At 38.7% G+C, this 17,490-nt stretch overlaps 1 protein-coding gene across 1 annotated transcript in view; it reads right to left on the bottom strand.

Moving 5' to 3' along the window:
• LOC107826003 (uncharacterized protein At5g08430) overlaps window positions 1–12,623 on the bottom strand; it is a 45,743-nt gene extending 33,120 nt beyond the window's left edge. The window contains exons 1-3 of the mRNA XM_075252501.1: window positions 12,475–12,623; window positions 12,287–12,361; window positions 11,465–11,570 (exon numbers count right to left, since the gene is read on the bottom strand). Of these exons, the coding sequence (XP_075108602.1) occupies window positions 11,465–11,568 (104 nt within the window). The 5' untranslated portion in view covers window positions 11,569–11,570; window positions 12,287–12,361; window positions 12,475–12,623. The remainder of the gene's footprint in view (window positions 1–11,464; window positions 11,571–12,286; window positions 12,362–12,474) is intronic.
• Between the last annotated feature and the right edge of the window lie 4,867 nt (window positions 12,624–17,490).

Raw genomic sequence — 17,490 nt, 5'->3', positions numbered from 1 at the left:
TATCAATACTTTCGAAGTAAAAAAGGTGTCATACTCTTTAATGCATACAAGTTATTTCGTCTCTGCTTTGTGGTTCACAATCCTCAACATGGTTACAGTTGTTCTCTGGGGAGTGGATGGAGAGACAGACAGAAAGAGAGAGGTGTATGGAGTGTTTGGATTCATACATGTCAATTAGACATGGAAAAAATGAGTTGAAAAAACAGATCGCATACAAAGGAAACTAGAATACGTTCAACTTGTTTAACATTTTAAATTTGGTATTTATTTGAGTAAGCAAGAAGAGCAAGAACAACATCACTTATTATTGGCGCTGCAAATTAACTATCAAATTTTAGGCTAATGCGTTGCTTCTACAATTTCTTTGTTTAAACGTCAAATAGGAGACTGTAAAGGGGTACTGACTGAAAAGATGAATGGATTGCTCGTGTAGACAATCTGTATGACGAATCAGATCAAGATCCTCTTTTGATTCCTCGAGAATTGATGCTTTCATTGATCAACGAGACAGGGAGGGTGGAGTTCCTCCCCTAATTTTTCTGTAGGGTCATTCTTGAACCAAAGAAATTCCAAAAAATTTTGATTGGTAAAACCAAATAAAATCCAAATTATTTCTAAGAACCTGAACATGACGACACCACTAAAAAGTGGTAGTAAATGGTATAACATCTGTTAAAATATAAATCAGCTTTTTTTAAATTAAAAAAAACATCAACAACAACAAACCCAGTGTAATCCCACAAGTGGGGTCTGGGAAGAGTAATGTGTACGCAGCCTTACCCCTACCTTAGAAAGTAGAGAGTTTGTTTCCGATAGACCCTCAGCTCAAGGAAAGACGAAAAAAAAAGCAGTAACAAAAAAAGAGCCTTGTGCAAACAGCACCATAGGAGTTCAAGACGACTCCACCCAACATTGAGCAAACTCATTTGAAATTTTAGTATGTGGCTTGGTTCTAGGACTCTCCTTAGTCCCTAAATCACTTCCAATACACCTTCTACACTTATTGCCATGTACATGTGATATAGTGCTAGTCCATAGGCTCTTTTACCATGTAATACATTACTTCTAATCATCATCGGCACACTTTGAAGTCTTAAAACCTTATGAAACTTTTAGGGACTTTACAATGGGTTAGAAAGATAAGGTCCAATTTTTGTCTACTTTCATCCCTAGAGATTTTCCTATGAAAGTCTCAACACTTTCCTCCGTTAGAGAAACTTCAGCAGAGGTAAGAAGAGGAACATATATCTTCTACTTCTACCATTCCCCACTACTCTTATATTTTAGATAGTGCTCCCTATTGTCTACTAAAATAGATTCCCACATTAAATCTCTCCAAAAGTTTAGACCTTCTCAGTATGGAATTGTAAGTACTAAGCACAAAGCATAACAAATAACAAACCCTAACTACAATTGATTAGCGAAACTACCAGATGGAACACAAATCACTGATGAATCTAGACAGAGACTTTCCTCTGCTAATAAATAACCCCCTTTTCAACCCTTGACAAATACGGTATCAGAGCCGAAACTCTCTCAGTACGATGGTGGGGCAAACCTCAGCGAGTACGCTAAGTCCCAAGGGGAGGTGAATGTGATGCCCATGACGGATGGGGGTCTGATGAGGGCGGGTCAAGCAGGACTGGCAGGCTTCTAGGTTGGCAAGCTTCTGAAGAAGGGGTGCACATATCATCTTAGGCGAATCTCAAATCGAAATGGGAGTATGTCAGTGGAGGTTCGATGATGGCATAGCCCAAGGGACAAATCCGTGCAAGCCTAGGGCCAAAGCGGACCATACGTGTCATAGGCTTGGGTCGTCACAAATTTTCTCTCCTAATAAATAATCCCCTTTTCAAACCTTCAAGGTTAAACCCCATAGAAATAAATAAGCCCCTTCCTCCAAAAAACTTGGAAACTCCTCTTATTACTAACTCTATAAACCCCATAAACCCTCAACCTACTGCAATGAAACCAAGCCTTTGATAATCCTAAGCAAGTTGAATATACAACTATAAAGGTTGTTTTATCAGCTCACTCCTTAAAACAAATACCACCACTCAAGACAACTTAAATACTAGGAAAAGATTTCAACTCTATAAGCCTAGAAGATGAAATGACAAACAAAAATTGTTTGACCAATTTTACTCCTTTAACTTCTGAAGATAAAATTAGATTATAAAGAAATCCGAAAAATGCTCTAATCGTTAAGGTCCCGGGAAGATAATTGCGGTATAACTACCTTAAATAAAACGGAAAAGGGCCAAAACTGCCCATAACTTATTCGCTGAGGTATAAAAATACCCTTCGTCCACCTATTCTGTAAAAATTGCCCCTAACGTCAACTTTCCGGCTCACATACCCGGAAAAACTAACAACCCTATTTTGATTAAGAAAATTTTTGATTATTTATTATGTGTCAATTTCCTATTGAATTACCCCACATCCACTTATTAGCCCATTCCATGATCCAAAATACCCATGACCCGCTTTTTAAAATGCCCTTACTTCACCTCTTAACTTCTCCTCTTCCGTCCCTGCCCTCCCACTCCACATTTTCTCTAATCATCCTCCTCCACCCAGATATTTCGGCCTTAATTTAATTTTAATTAACATCTTTTATTATATCAATTTTCTGAGTGAAATCTGGTATTCTTTGGAATTAAATTAATGGTTTATTTTAAGATTTTATGGTTTAATAAGTTATCTTTCTACCAAAGCTATATTTGTTGTGCCACCAACATGATTATAGTTTTTTGGAGTTAATTGAAATCATGTGAGCATACTAACTTCACAGTTCACCGGCGGTGATTTGGTTGGGAAACTGTCGGCGGTGATTTGGTTGGGAAATTGTCGGCGGTGATTAAGTTGGGGAAGATGAAAAGGGAAAGGGGTATGGGTACCAAATAATAAATTAATAAAAAGAAAAATAAAAATTTTGACAAATGAAACCTAAATAATGATTGGATCATGAGTCGGGTATGGAATCGGGTGTTTGAAGGGCTAAAAAGGGTTTAACGGGTTAGAACGACTAAGATGGATCGTGAGTGAGTTATTTACGGATCAGATCTGGGTTAGAGTGGAATTTTTAATTTTGACCAATAAGCAATTGCCACGTCATATATAATAAAATAATTTTTAATTCAACAAAGGTCCGTCAGAAATAAGGGCATGAATGTGCCAGATTTTTAACGGTGAGGGAAGTTTTGCTAAAATAGGTGGACGAACGGTATTTTAAAACCTAAGCGAATAGGTTAGGAGCAGTTTTTGCCCTTTTCCGTAAATAAAAAATTAATTCATTCTTGAAACCAAAAAAAAATAATTTAATCGATCTTGGAATTATGATTTCTATCTGATTAAATTTAGCAAGTCTGAAATTTATACCAAAGCCTTGCATGGGCCATGGTTCATACTTCATAGATAACAGTTTCCTGACAATACAAAAATGGGAACCAACATTTGTCGCCTCAGATCAACACTTTATATCATATATAGCCATCTGGGCAAGACTGACGGACCTCCCCACAGAATTTGATGACTTAGAAATTCTTTCTAAAATAGGATATATGATTGGATAGTTACTCAGGATCAATTACTGCACAAAGTCTACACGTCGAGAAAAATATGCTTGAATATGCATCCAGGTTCCATTAGAAAATCCTCTACTAACTGATGTTTTATTGTCCGTCATAAACAAAAGATCTCTTATAAGGGCTTCAACAACATTTGTCTTAAATGTAAAAGGCTAAGTCACCAACTCTAAATTGTCCATATGTCCAAGAAACAAGCAAAACACCTCCAAATCTAGACACTAATCCAAGCCTGGCACTAAATTTGATAATGTCCAACACTGAAGAACCACAATCAGATTGTGCTTAAAGCCTTAAACTTCAAAAACAATAAAGTAAACCATACTACAAAGGGTAACTCTAGCCTTAGTTTGAAAAGCAAAGAAAATAAATCCAAATCTGACTACTTTTACCCTAATGAAGTAGCGGGAACTAATAACAAAGTACACCATAAACCTACTAGTCAAGAACACAGAAACTTTGAAACTTTGAAACCCACTGAGTCTTAAAAGAACTCCATACAACCTGAGGCAACAGTCACCAACTATACAACTACTACCTTCATCGAAACAACTACTTTCATCGAAGTCCCAGCAACAACTACCTTCATCGAAACAACTACCAAATAAGAGCAACTCAACCCAAAAAAAAAGAGCAACTCGACAAACTCCCTCGTGCTAGCCTCCAACCCCAATATCTATACACCACCCCAACTCAACAATTTTAACTTTATATGTAGCACCCAAGGGTACGGCCTAGTGGTTAATGAAGTGGGTGAGAACCATGGAGACCAAAGGTCCAAATCCTAGCGGAGACAAAAACACTAGGTGATTTCTTCACATATATCCAAGTCTTAGTGGATAGAGTTACCTGGTACCTATTGTTGGTAGGAGGTGACAGGTATACCGTGGAATTAGTCGAGGTTCGCGCAAACTGGTCCGCACACCACGGCTATCAAAAAAAAATCCCTGTTGGAGCTAGGAATGAGAGGCAATCCCTCAATCCAGATTCAAATCCCAAGACCTCAGAACTTAACAGAAGGCCTATTGAATGGTATAGCCAACCTGAACCTGAACAACTTGGACCAAGCTGCTTGGTCGAACCCCCTCTTCATGACATTCCCAACACCAACACCTTCCCAAGATCTCTCTGCTCTTGAACAACTTCCACCTCTGGAGTCTGGCTCCACTATCCAAACTGTAGTAGAGGATTCACTTCTGGGCATTCTTTTGTATGAACAGAAACAACACTCCTACAACCCAATGGAAACCAACGTGCAACAGAACAACATGAACAACTTTGCAATGCCAATCCAAACCACTCAGGTCAATTTATCTTTGCAGCAACCAAATGCCGCAGCTCCTCAAAACAGTCAAGCAGGTCCCAGCCGGCAACAACCACGATCAGATCAACAAATAAGCGGACAAGAACCTCATCAACCTAACCCAAGGCAGGAGAAAACAAACAACAACTCGAGCTTCCTAAATTCTGGGATGAGCGCCTTATCAATAGTACCATTAATAAACCCATTTCTCACGTTGAAATTATGAGCGGGATCAAAGGTATGTGTACTAATAAAACTAACATGTTTAATTCTATCCTTCCATGGTACTCCTTAGCACCTTTTTGCTTATGGCATAATTGGCTTAATAGAAACAACAATGTATTTGATAATAATAGGGATAACATTAAATTCAAACAACTTCTTACCGAAGCTATTGAGTTCCATACCCTTGCAGAAAGCTGTTCAACTTTAAAAATTATCCATTTCAATGAATATTAAGTGGAACCTTCCAAAAGAAATTTCTTTATGCTTAACACGGACGGGCGGTGCAACCTAATTCTGAAACTGGAGGACTTGGTGGGTTTATACAAAATCATAAAGGACTTTGGATGAAAGGCTTCCTTATGAAAACAAGGAAAACAAATCTCACAGGAGCTGAAATCCTGGCTCTACTATGAGGACTAAAAATGGCTCTTCAATACAAATTTATTATCGTCCTCATAGCTCGTCTTAGTTACTGAATTCGTAATTAAATATGTTTATATATTTTATAAATTTTTAAATACAAATACAGAGTTCAAGCAAAGATTACTGGGGAAGCCAGGCAGTGGATAGCCTTGCTAAAACAAGGTTCAAGCAGAATGGAGAAGAAGTTTTTTTTTCCCCTTTTTGACACCCCTCCCATTCAGTAATAGAATATTTTGATTCAGATTTAAAAGGGACTATTTCACTAGAAAAGTCCCTAGTTGTAATATGATATATATATATATATATATATATATATATATATATATATATATATATATATATATGCGGAAAGAATTGTTTTCCTCCTTTAATATGCGTAAAAGGTATAGAGCAGTAGCCACAGTGAAGTGAGCCTTAAGGCTGTTGAGAAGGAGACACTTCTCCTTCGTGCTTCCTAGGATTGCATCACCACCCACCAAGAGCCAAGCTTCCCGCAACTAAAACCTAGTAAAGTTCTCCGGCTTACGACTCCACACGCGCCCTCACGCGCGGCCCAGCTCCGGCGAGATCTCAGCCACGCGCCGGCGCGTGTGGCTTTCTCAGGCCAGATCTCGCTTTTTCTTCTTCAGACAGCCTCTTCGCGAGGCTTTTCCGAGCCTACCCATCCTAGTTTCAACAAAATCCGAAGACTTTTTCTTTTTACGGCGACGCGTGTGGCTTTTTCCGGCCAGATCTCACTGTTTCTTCTTCAGACAGTCTCATTGCGAGGCTGTTCCGAGCCTACCCATCCAAGAATCTCCAAAATCCGACGTCTAAAACTATTTTCCGGCGACGGGTAAGGCTTTTTCCGACCATATCTCACTTCTTCTTCTTCAGTCAGCCTCTTCGCGAGGCTTTTGGGACAGCCGAATTTAGATATGATGGATTCTACTGAGAGAAGCTCTTACTTCTCTCTAGAATCTAAAAAACTGGAAAACATGTCTTTCATCAAAGCTGCCTCTTGGCCTGCCCTAGAACTTGGGGGAAGATGCCATCGAAAGCTCGACGTAGGGCAGGAGCCGCACTTCTCGTTGTCTGAGAGCACACTCTCAGGCGCAAGGGTTTCTTGGAATCTTGTCTGATTGGGTCTTTTTCCAAATGGGTTGGTTCTCCAGAGGCTGTTAGGAACTGGGCAGCAGAGGTATGGAACGTCAAGGACGGGTTGAAAATATCGCAACTGGGGGACACGCAATATCTCTTTCAATTTGTCGACGAGTCTCAAACTTCAGAAATTCTTGTCAGAGGAAATAGGTGGTTCGATGGGAACTTCTTACAGCTAGACAGATGGGTGGAGCACGATGGGTGTCTCGACCCTCGTTTCTCCGGCGAAACGTTGGTGGTCAACATGGTGGGTCTCCCGGTGCATCTTTGGTGTCTTGACCTATTCAAGAAGATTGGGGAAATCTGTGGGAGTTTTATTGATGTCACTTCCAGCCTACACGGTCTCTCGCGAGTGAGGATTGTGATGAAGAAAGGGGCAGAATCCTTGTCTCTACTGTGGTGGAGGATGGCTACTTGAATTATAGGGTTTGGTTGAGCCCTGAATTTCGCCCTATCTTTATGCCTGTGGATGTGGTAGTGGCGGGAGAAAAGGGAAGGTCAAATAGAAGGGATGGGAGGGGAAATCAGTCTCTAAAGTGAGGGGAGGGCTCACCAGATCAGTGGACTAAGCCGGAATCAGACATTAGATCGAAAAGAGACGGGGGGTTTGAATTTGGGAGAAGAAGACAATTTTATCAGGAGGAAAAGAAGTGAATGCCCCTAGGTTAGTGATGCGAGCTAGAAAGGCAGAATGGGTCGGTCCTCTTTTAATTATCATAGGGCCGGGCAAGTTTTCAGCAAGTATAGGCCTGGGCCTCCACACATGGGTTCTAGGGGGAGACTTTAACACTATTAGATTCCCGGAGGAGAGATTAGGGTGTAGTCTTATTTCGAGGGCTATGGAGGATTTTTTTGGCTTCATCAATGATCACTTTCTCGTTGATCGTCCTCTGTCAGGGGAAAGGTTTACTTGGGCCAGGGCGGAGGATTCCAATTCAAGGTCTAAACTTGATAGATTTCTGATATCGCCCTCTTGGGATGAGCTGGTGCCGAATGTGCTGCAGATTCCTTTACCTAGCGGATCATTTGCCTATCTTGCTAGATGGATGCAGAGGGAGTGGGTGCGTGCTCCTTTCCGATTCGAGAACATGTGGTTGAAAGTGCCAGGATTCGGTGACAAAGTGAAAGAATGGTGGACAAGCTACGGGGTATCAGGGTCACCTTCATTCCGTCTTTCGAAGAAACTTAAATTGCTCAAGCGAGATATTATTAGGTGGAATAAGGAGGTTTTTAGGAGGGTAGAGGTTAAAATGAGGAAGCTTATGCATGAATTGGGGGAATTAGAGAGAGGGGAAGGGGCGAGGGAGCTAGATGAATCTGAGAAAGCGAGATTGGGGGAGGTTAAGAGGGAAATAGTCGAATCAGCAATAGCTCATGAGACTAGTTGGCGGCAAAAATCGAGGGCGCTCTGGTTAAAGGAGGGAGATTCGAATATCAAGTTTTTCCACAGGGTTGCAGTCGCTAATCGAAGGAGTAACTTCATAGAGTCCTTAGTTGTGGATGGGGTGAGGATTGAGGGAGAGAAGGAGGTAAAAGGGGCGATAGTGGGGTTTTATAAGAACTTATACAAAGAGGAAGTTAGTTGGAGGCCTACTTTGGGGGAATAAAGTTCAACCACATAGGGGAGGGAGACAGTGAGTAAAGGGCTTTCGAGGAGGAGGAGGTGCACGAGGCTGTGGCGAGTTGTGCTGGTGATAAGGCCCCTGGGCCTAATGGTTTCTCCTTGGCCTTCTTCCAGCTCTGTTGGGACACCATTAAGGGAGAGATGATGGAAGCCATTGAATACTTCCACGTGAATGGTGTTTTCGAGAGAAGTATCAATGCTTCTTTTATTACTATTGTGCCTAAGAAATAAGGTGCATCTTTTATCAAAGACTACAGGCCTATTAGTCTCGTGGGGAGCATTTACAAGATTATTTCTAAAGTGCTCTCCAACAGACTCAAGAAGGTTCTTGACGTATCTGTTTCGTCCTCCCAGAATGCATTTGTGGAGGTAGGCAGATCCTGGACGCTGCTTTGGTGGCAAATGAACTTGTAGACTCCAGAAGAAAAAATAGAGAACCTGACTTACTGTGCAAGTTGGACCTTGAGAAGGCTTTCGACCATGTCAATTGGGAGTTTCTGGATTTCATTATGATGCGGATGGGGTTTGGGGTAAGATGGAGGGGATGGATCAAGTTCTGCATTTCCTCAAATTCTCTGACCTGGTTAATGGTAGCCCGTGTGGTTTCTTTGGCAGCTCCAGGGGTCTCAGGCAAGGTGACCCCCTATCCCCTATGTTATTCATTCTAGTGATGGATACTCTGAGTAAAATGATGGATCGTGCGGCGGGCGGAGGCTTTTTGAGAAGATTCTCAGCTCCGATCGGGGTGCTCAGTGCCCGAAGAGTCTCTCATTTGCTTTTTGCGGATGACACCCTAGTTTTCTGTGATGTCGATATGGATCAATTGACCTACCTGAAGTAGGTCCTGCAGTGGTTTCAGATAGTATCAGGACTCAAAAGGAACCTCGGCAAGTGTGAGATTTTCCCGGTGGGTGAGGTTGCCAACATTGATGCTTTGTCTCATGTTCTCAGATGAAGGTGGGCTCTCTTCCCACTACTTACCTGGGTCTCCCATTGGGCGTTTCGCATAAGGATACTACGGTTTGGAATCCAGTGATTGAAAGGGTTGAAAAAAGATTAGCGGGCTGGTAGAAACGGTACTTGTCAAAAGGCTAGCGCTTATTAAAGCACTTTATCGAGTATGCCTACCTATTACTTGTCCCTGTTGCAAGCTCCTGTAAGCATCACAGATAAACTGGAGCGGCTTCAAAGGAATTTTCTTTGGGATGCGACGGATGGAACTAGAAAGTTTCATCTAGTGAATTGGCAGACAATCACTTCCCCAAAGAAGTGGGATGGACTTGTAGTAAAAGATCTTAGGGTATTCAACAAAGCTTTGTTGGGGAAATGGCTGTGGAGATTCAGGGTAGAAGAGCATGCTCTATGGAAGGCGGTCATAGTAGAAAAGTACGATTCCACGGGAGGGGGTTGGAGGACCAAAGCAATCACAGCACCTTTTGGGTGTGGCATGTGGAGGAGCATCATGAAGAATTGGAAGCCTTCAATGGCAACATCACTTACAGGGTAGGAGATGGAAGGAGAATCACCTTTTGGAATCGCATGTGGTGTGGAGAGGATACTCTGAGGGTCTCTTTCCCCACGTCTTCAGAGTTTCAAACCAGAAGGAATTGATGGTCCAACAGATTCGCAAGGAGCATGAAGGGGGTAGTATGGGACCTCTCATTTAGAAGGAACATGCAAGATTGGGAGATTGTGGAGCTCCAAGATTTGTCGGCACTGCTATATATGCAAGACAGGTCCCAGCCATCTTGTGATTCTTGGAGATGGGGTTGCGTGGCGATCGTTTGTTCACCGTAAAGTCCTTTTACCAGAGTATGTTGGTGAGAGAGGAGGTTACTTTTCCATACTCCTCGATCTGGATTCCTAAGGCGCCCACGAAAGTGTATTTTTTTGCATGGTTAGCGGCGAGGGGAGTGATCTTGACTGTTGAAAATCTGCGAAAAAAAAAAGAATTACACTTGTTAGTTGGTGCTACATGTGTAAAAGCTCAGGGGAAGAAGTTGATCATCTTTTGTTGCATTGCCCTGTATCCTCGGGTTTGTGGAGGGCAATCCTGAATCTTTTTGGTATTCAATGGGTGATGCCAAGCACTGTAAAGGAAATATTATATAGTTGGGCCGGTTTCCGTAGAAGAAGCAAGCAAAAGGCGTGGAAGTTCGCTCCGTTAGCTCTCATGTGGATAGTTTGGGGGGAGAGAAATAGGAGAGCTTTTGAGGGGATTGAGTCTCTTTTTTCACATCTTAAAAATAGTATTTTATCTTTGATCGCTTTTTGGTGCACTCATATAGCCCCTACTTGTGTAGAAGATTGGGCGTCTTTTGTAGAGAATCATGTTTTGATATAAATTCTCTACTTTTTGGTATAATTCTTGTACACGGGAGTTTTTTCTCCCTTTTGATTAATACAATTTACCTTATCAAAAAAAAAAAAAAAAAAACAATATATATATATATATCCAAAAAACATATTTGTGGTTGCACCTTTGTATTGCAGTCAAGCTAGCATTCTTGGTTAAACCCACTTACCTTCCCGTGGGAGCTTGTTGACTCTATTCCTACTTTTACTTGTTTAGTAGGTCGTGTTTGTTATGAATCTACACACACTACATGAACTCTCTCCTGTCAAAGTTATTTATTTAGGTTGGTTATGGACAACGTGTAGTTAAGGTTGTGAATTTGTTAAGCTCTATTTGTGATGAATACATCATTTGATATTGATTAAGCAACTTTGAGTATTTATATGAGTTGATGAATGACGAGATTGTTGCTAACAGTTGGTTCACTAAGTGGGCAAGCACACTCGGTGTCTGTTATGGTCCATAGCTTAGATTGTGACAATTTTTTGCATGAAAAAATATTTTAACATCTTATGTGATTAAATTTAGAAATTAGAAGATAGCAAAAGCTGTTTCGCTTAAAAAGCCTAGACTCATTAAATGGTTAAACAAAAAAAGAAATGTACTTAATGGTCTAAGGTCTAAACCATTCAAATTCAGACCTCCCTAAAGTGTAAAGTGAACACAAACAGAGTGTAAATCCTTCATCTTTTTAAAAGAGACAGTATAGGATTCACTAACAATATTAAGTAATGAGACACAATAACATTCCCGGTAAATTAAACAACTGACTACAAATTACAAGATTGTTGGAATAAAAGATTTACCCATAATCACATATTAGCAGTTGGCCACCATCTTTGCAAACAAAACACCAGTCTTCCGCTATTTCTTCCTTCCTCAAGCTCTTATTTTTCTTCCTCTTCGTCATCACTGTTCCAAAAACTACTTTAGCTCATAGAATTAAGAAACCAGAATGCAGATATGGAGATCTTATTTTCTCTATTGCAAGAGAATTAGCAATATTACATGCAGAACAATATACAGCAACAACCTAGTATAATCCAACTAGTGGGGTCTGGGGAGGTTAGTGTGTACGCAGACCTTACCCCTACCCTGGGGTAGAGAGGTTGTTTTCGAGACACCCTCGGCTCCCACCCTCCAAGAATTCCCCACCTTGCTTAGAGCAACTCGCTCTTGTCAACATGCATAACAGTAAATAGATTAAAAATAAAACAAAAAGAGAAGGAACTTGAGACTGATGATTAACATGGATAATCACAATCACAATACAATAAATGAAATGTTATCCAATACTTGTGCTTGTGGGAGGTAGAATAGTGTGGTCCGGACACCATAGTAGTAAATAAAAAATAAAAATAAAAATAAAAATAAAAAAGAAAAAAGAAATTTAGGCAAGAACTATGCTAAGAAATAATCAGAAAATAAACAAAAAAAAATGCAGATATGAAACTATTTAGGCACCCATCAAAGGAAAATCGATAAAGGTGGTGGCTTTGATCGAAATTTGAAAATCAGAACTACAATGCAGTATGGCTAGCTAAATCAGGTTTACTTTAACAGCTAAACAAAACAAAACCCGGAACGAAAATTTACATTTTTTTCAATTGAAATGCAGGAAACTTTACCGCTTGTGAATTTGTGATAATTGGGTTTTTGAGAAAGAGAGCAGAGCAGCTTTGGCAATGTGGTTTTGATGAGTACTGTAGGTAAGGAGAGGAATAATGATGATTTGTACAAATGTAGAAAAAATCGTGAAATGAAATACTTCTAAGGATTCTTCTAGATTATTACAAGCAATGAGTTAATTTGGTACCTCTTAACGCAAAAAAATAAGTGAATGAGTGGGTAGGATTTGTTATTTTCCATGGCAAAGCGCCGTGGCATAATAGCAGTAGCAGCCGCACTATGCGACAGTTGCAGTAGCACACTAGCACTCCTATTGGTAGAGAGATTTTCACAAGTTTTTTCCCCCTCACACCCTATTTCTTATTTATTCTCTTTTTCAAGGAAGAAAATTTGGATCTCGTTATAAAATAAATACAGTAAAGTAAACACAAGTATAAAGAAAAACTGATATATTATTCAAAATTCAAATTTATGTACATAATGAACTGGAAAATACTCTATTTATAAAAGAAAGAAAGTTGATGCGTAAGTTGTTAATGCAAGTTCTTGTGTAAGCTGCTACTGCAAGCTGTTGTGTAAGTTACTTGTAAGCTGCTACTCCAAACTGTTGTATAAGCTGCTTGTAAGCTGCTATTGCAAGTTGCTGTGTAAGCTGCCTGTAAGTGTGTAAGTTGCTACTGCAAGCTACTCTTTAAGCTGCTATTGTATCAGATATAGATAATCTTCTATCGGTGGTAATATTTATCCATAACGGAGTACCGAAAGAATAACCTTCTTCAGGAGACTTATTTTCAATAAAGTACTAAATAGATAAACATATTTACGGCGGAGTCTCATATGAATAAGCTTCTTCAGGAAGCTTCTTTCTAACGGAGTACTAAATGAACATCTATAATATACATCCATAATATAATATATCCATAACACTCCCTCTTGGATGTTCATTAAAAGATAATATGCCTCATTAAAACCTTACTAGAAAAAAACTCGTGGGAAAAATATTATAGTGAAGGAAAAAGAGTACGCATATGTAGTAATACGCATAACTAGTTGTCTCATTTAAAACCTTATAAGAAAAACCCTGTGGAAAAAAACTTAGTAAGGAAAAAAAGTATAGCGCATATTTTACTCCCCCTAATAAAAATCTTGTTTTAAATATTTGAGTCGCTGCATTCCAATCTTGTATACCATCTTCTCAAAAGTTGAAGTTGGCAAAATTTAGTGAATAAATCTGTCAGATTGTCACTTGAACGGATTTGTTGCACATCAATATCACCATTTTTCTGAAGATCATGTGTATAAAATAATTTTGGTGAAATGTGCTTCGTTCTATCTCCTTTTGTAAATCCTCCCTTTAATTGGGCTATGCATGCACCATTGTCTTCATATAAAATTGTGGATCTTTTATCACATTCCAAACCATATTTTTTTCTTGAATAAAAGGAATTACTTATCTCAGCCATACGCATTCCCTACTTGCATCTTGCATAGCTATTATCTCAGCATAATTTGAAGAAGTAGCAACAATAGATTATTTTGTGAAGCGTCATGATATAACAGTACATCCACATGTAAACACGTACCCGGTTTGAGATCAAGCTTTATGTGGATCAGATAAATAACATGTATCTGCATAACCAACAAGATCTGCACTACCTTTGTTAGAATAAAATAAACTCATATCGAGTGATCCCTTTAAATATCGCAATATATGCTTAATCCCGTTCCAATGTCTCCGTGTAGGAGAAGAACTATATCTTGCTAGTAAATTAACAGAAAATGCTATGTCAGGCCTCGTAACATTAGCAAGATACATTAGTACACCAATTGCACTGAGATATGGTACTTCGAGACCAAGGAGTTCCTCATCTTCTTCTAGAGGTCGGAACAAATCCTTATTCACTTCAAGTGATCGAACAATCATTGGTCTACTCAATGGGTGTGCTTTGTCCATGTAAAAGTATTTTAAGACCCTTTCCGTATAGGCAGATTGATGGATAAAGATCACGTCTCCTAAATGTTCAATTTGCAGACCAAGAAAAAAATTTGTCTTTCCAAGATCTTTCATCTCAAATTCTTTCTTAAGATATACAATTGTCTTTTAGAGCTCTTCTGGAGTTCCAACAAGATTTATGCCATCAACATAAACAGCAAGTATAACAAATTCTGATGCTATTTTCTTTATAAAAATGTACTGACAAATAACATAATTTATGTAACCCTCTTTCAGCAAATATTCACTAAGGCGATTATACCACATATGCCCGGATTGCTTTAAACCGTATAAAAATCTTTATAATCTGATTGAATATATTTTTCGAGATTTTGAATTTGCTTCATGTATTTTAAATTCTTCAAGAATTTTCATATAAATTTCATTATCAAGTGAACCGTACAGATAAGTTGTAATTACATCCATTAGATATATTTCAAGTTTTTCATGTAGTGCTAAACTGATGAGATATCGAAATGTTATGGCATCCATAACAGGTTAATATGTTTCATCAAAATCGACTCCAGGTCGTTGTGAGAATCCTTGTGCGACAAGACGAGCTTTGTATCTTTCAATTTCATTTTTATCATTCCCTTTTCGCATAAAAACCCATTTATGGCCAACTGGTTTTATACCAGCAGGTGTTTAGACTACTGGTCCAAAGACCTCTCGTTTAGCAAGTGCGTTCAATTCTGATTGAATTGCCTCTTGCTATTTTGGCCAATCATATCTTTGTTGACATTCTTCGACAGATCAGGGTTCAAGATCCTCACTGTCTTTCATAATGTTAAGTACAATATTATATGCAAAAATATTATCCATCACTATTTCAGATCTATTTAAATTAATCCTTTCACCAGTAGAACTTATTAAAAGCTTCTTACTCACTTGAGTCTCGGGTTCATTGATTTCTTCAGGAATCTCAGAACTAATCAGATCTTGGGTCTTTTCAAGACATCCCTTCATAGTATCGTTATCATTGGTCGATTTTCTTTTTCGAGGATTTCGATCCTTAGAACCCAAAGGCCTACCGTGCTTCAAGCGTGCTTTAGGTTCACTAGCTCTCATGCTAGTAGATGGTCCTGTTGGGACATCAATTCGAATAGACACATTCTCTACAAGGATATGTGACTTAGTTATCCTATTCAAATCAGTAAACGTGTCAGGCATTTGATTTGCTATATTTTGTAAATGGATGATCTTCTGGACCTCCTGATTACATATAGGGATACGTGGATCAAAATGAGATAACGATGAAACTTTTCACATGATTTCTCTTTTGATTTCCTTTTTCTCCCCCTAATTGTGGGAAATTTATTTCATCAAACCGACAATCTGGAGATCATCTATTTACATAAAAGGGTACGTGGATCAAAATGAGATAACTATAAAATTTTTCATACAATTTCTCTTTTGATTTTCTTTTTCTCTCCCTCTAATTGTGGGAAATTTGTTTCATCAAACTGACAATCTGCAAATCAAGCAGTAAATAAATCTCCCGTCAATGGTTCAAGATAGCGAATAATAGAGGGTGATTCAAACCCAACATATATTCCTAACCTTCTTTATGTGCCCATCTTACTGCGTTGTGGTGGTACTACTAACACATATACAACACATCTAAAAATTTGTAGATGGGCAATATCTGGTTCATAATCAAAAACTAATTGTGACGGAGAATATTTATTATAATGTATCGGTCTGAGACGGATAAGTGATGTTGCATGCAAGATAGCATGGCCCCAAACAGTAGTGGACAATTTTATTTTCATAAGTAGTAGTCTTGTTATCAATTGCAGGCATTTAATAAATGACTATGCAAGACCATTTTGAGTATGAACATAAGCTACAGGATGTTCAACTTTTATCCCAATTGATAGACAATAATCATCAAAAGCTTGAGATGGGAATTCTCCAGCACTATCAAGGCGAATAGCCTTTATAGGACAATCTATGAATTGTACCCTTAATCGAATTACTTGGGATAATAGCTTTACAAACGCCAGGTTGCGAGATGATAGTAGGCACACATGAGACCTCTTGAAGATGCATCTATTAGGACCATAACATATCTAAACAATCCACTTGGTGGGTGAATAGGTCCACATATATCCCTATATATATGTTCTAAAAAGGCAGGGGATTCAATGCCAACCTTTATTGGTGATGGTCTAGTGATCATTTTGCCTTGATAACGAGCATCACAAGAAAATTCATTATTTATAGGAATCTTCAGGTTCTTTAATGGATGCCCACTCGAATTTTCAGTAATTTATCTCATCATTATTAATCCAAGATGGCCCAAACAGCCATGCCAAAGCACAAAAATATTTGAATCAGTAAACTTCTGGTTTACGATAGAGTGTGCTTCAACTGTACTATCTTTGAATAGTATAATCCAGAAGATAGAGTTAGTAACTTTTCTACAATGCACTTCTAGCCATAAATATTCTTTGTAATACAAAGATGTTCCATATTCATTTCATCTATCATCTCAATATGATACTCATTTCGGCGGATATCTATAAAACTCAACAAGTTTCTCCGGGACTCGGAGGAGAATAATGCATTGCCTATTATAAGTTTTATTCCCTTAGGCATAAATATAGTGGCTCTTTCGGAGCCTTCAATCAAACTTATATTACCAGAAATTGTTGAAATATTTATTTTTTCCTTATGCAAATAAGAAAAGTATCTATGATCCTTGAATATGGCATGAGTTGTTCCACTATCAATTACACAAATACCTTCATTATTGGTCTTTGATCCAAACATAATTGAGGATTATCCATATTTTTCAAACTGACATAAATAAAATATATTACAGTAAACATCATTATCAAAGCATAACTTTTATTTATGTATAACAATTACATAACCATACTATCTATTATAAACAACCAAAATTAAAATATTTACATTTCTACAGATTCACCACCGATCACATGACTTGTTTCTCCTTCTGGGAGTGCAAAGTAATCAGCTACATCCAAATACATGGAGTCTAAACTATCTTCAGAAATAAAATTTGCTTTAGTATTTTTCTCTGTCTTCTTTAAGGAGGCTTGATAAAGCTCAACCAGGTGCTTTGGCGTATGACATGTACCTGACCAGTACCATTTTCCTCCACATCTATAGCATGTATTTTTTGCATTTGTTGTTTGCACCGCTTCATGCTTTTGTTTCTTCCTTTTCCACTGCCGGTGGTGA

The sequence above is a fragment of the Nicotiana tabacum genome, chromosome 4 (assembly GCF_000715075.1).
Source record: "Nicotiana tabacum cultivar K326 chromosome 4, ASM71507v2, whole genome shotgun sequence".
In the NCBI taxonomy this organism is placed as follows: Eukaryota; Viridiplantae; Streptophyta; class Magnoliopsida; order Solanales; family Solanaceae; genus Nicotiana; species Nicotiana tabacum.
This window is presented reverse-complemented; position numbering and strand designations above follow the sequence as displayed.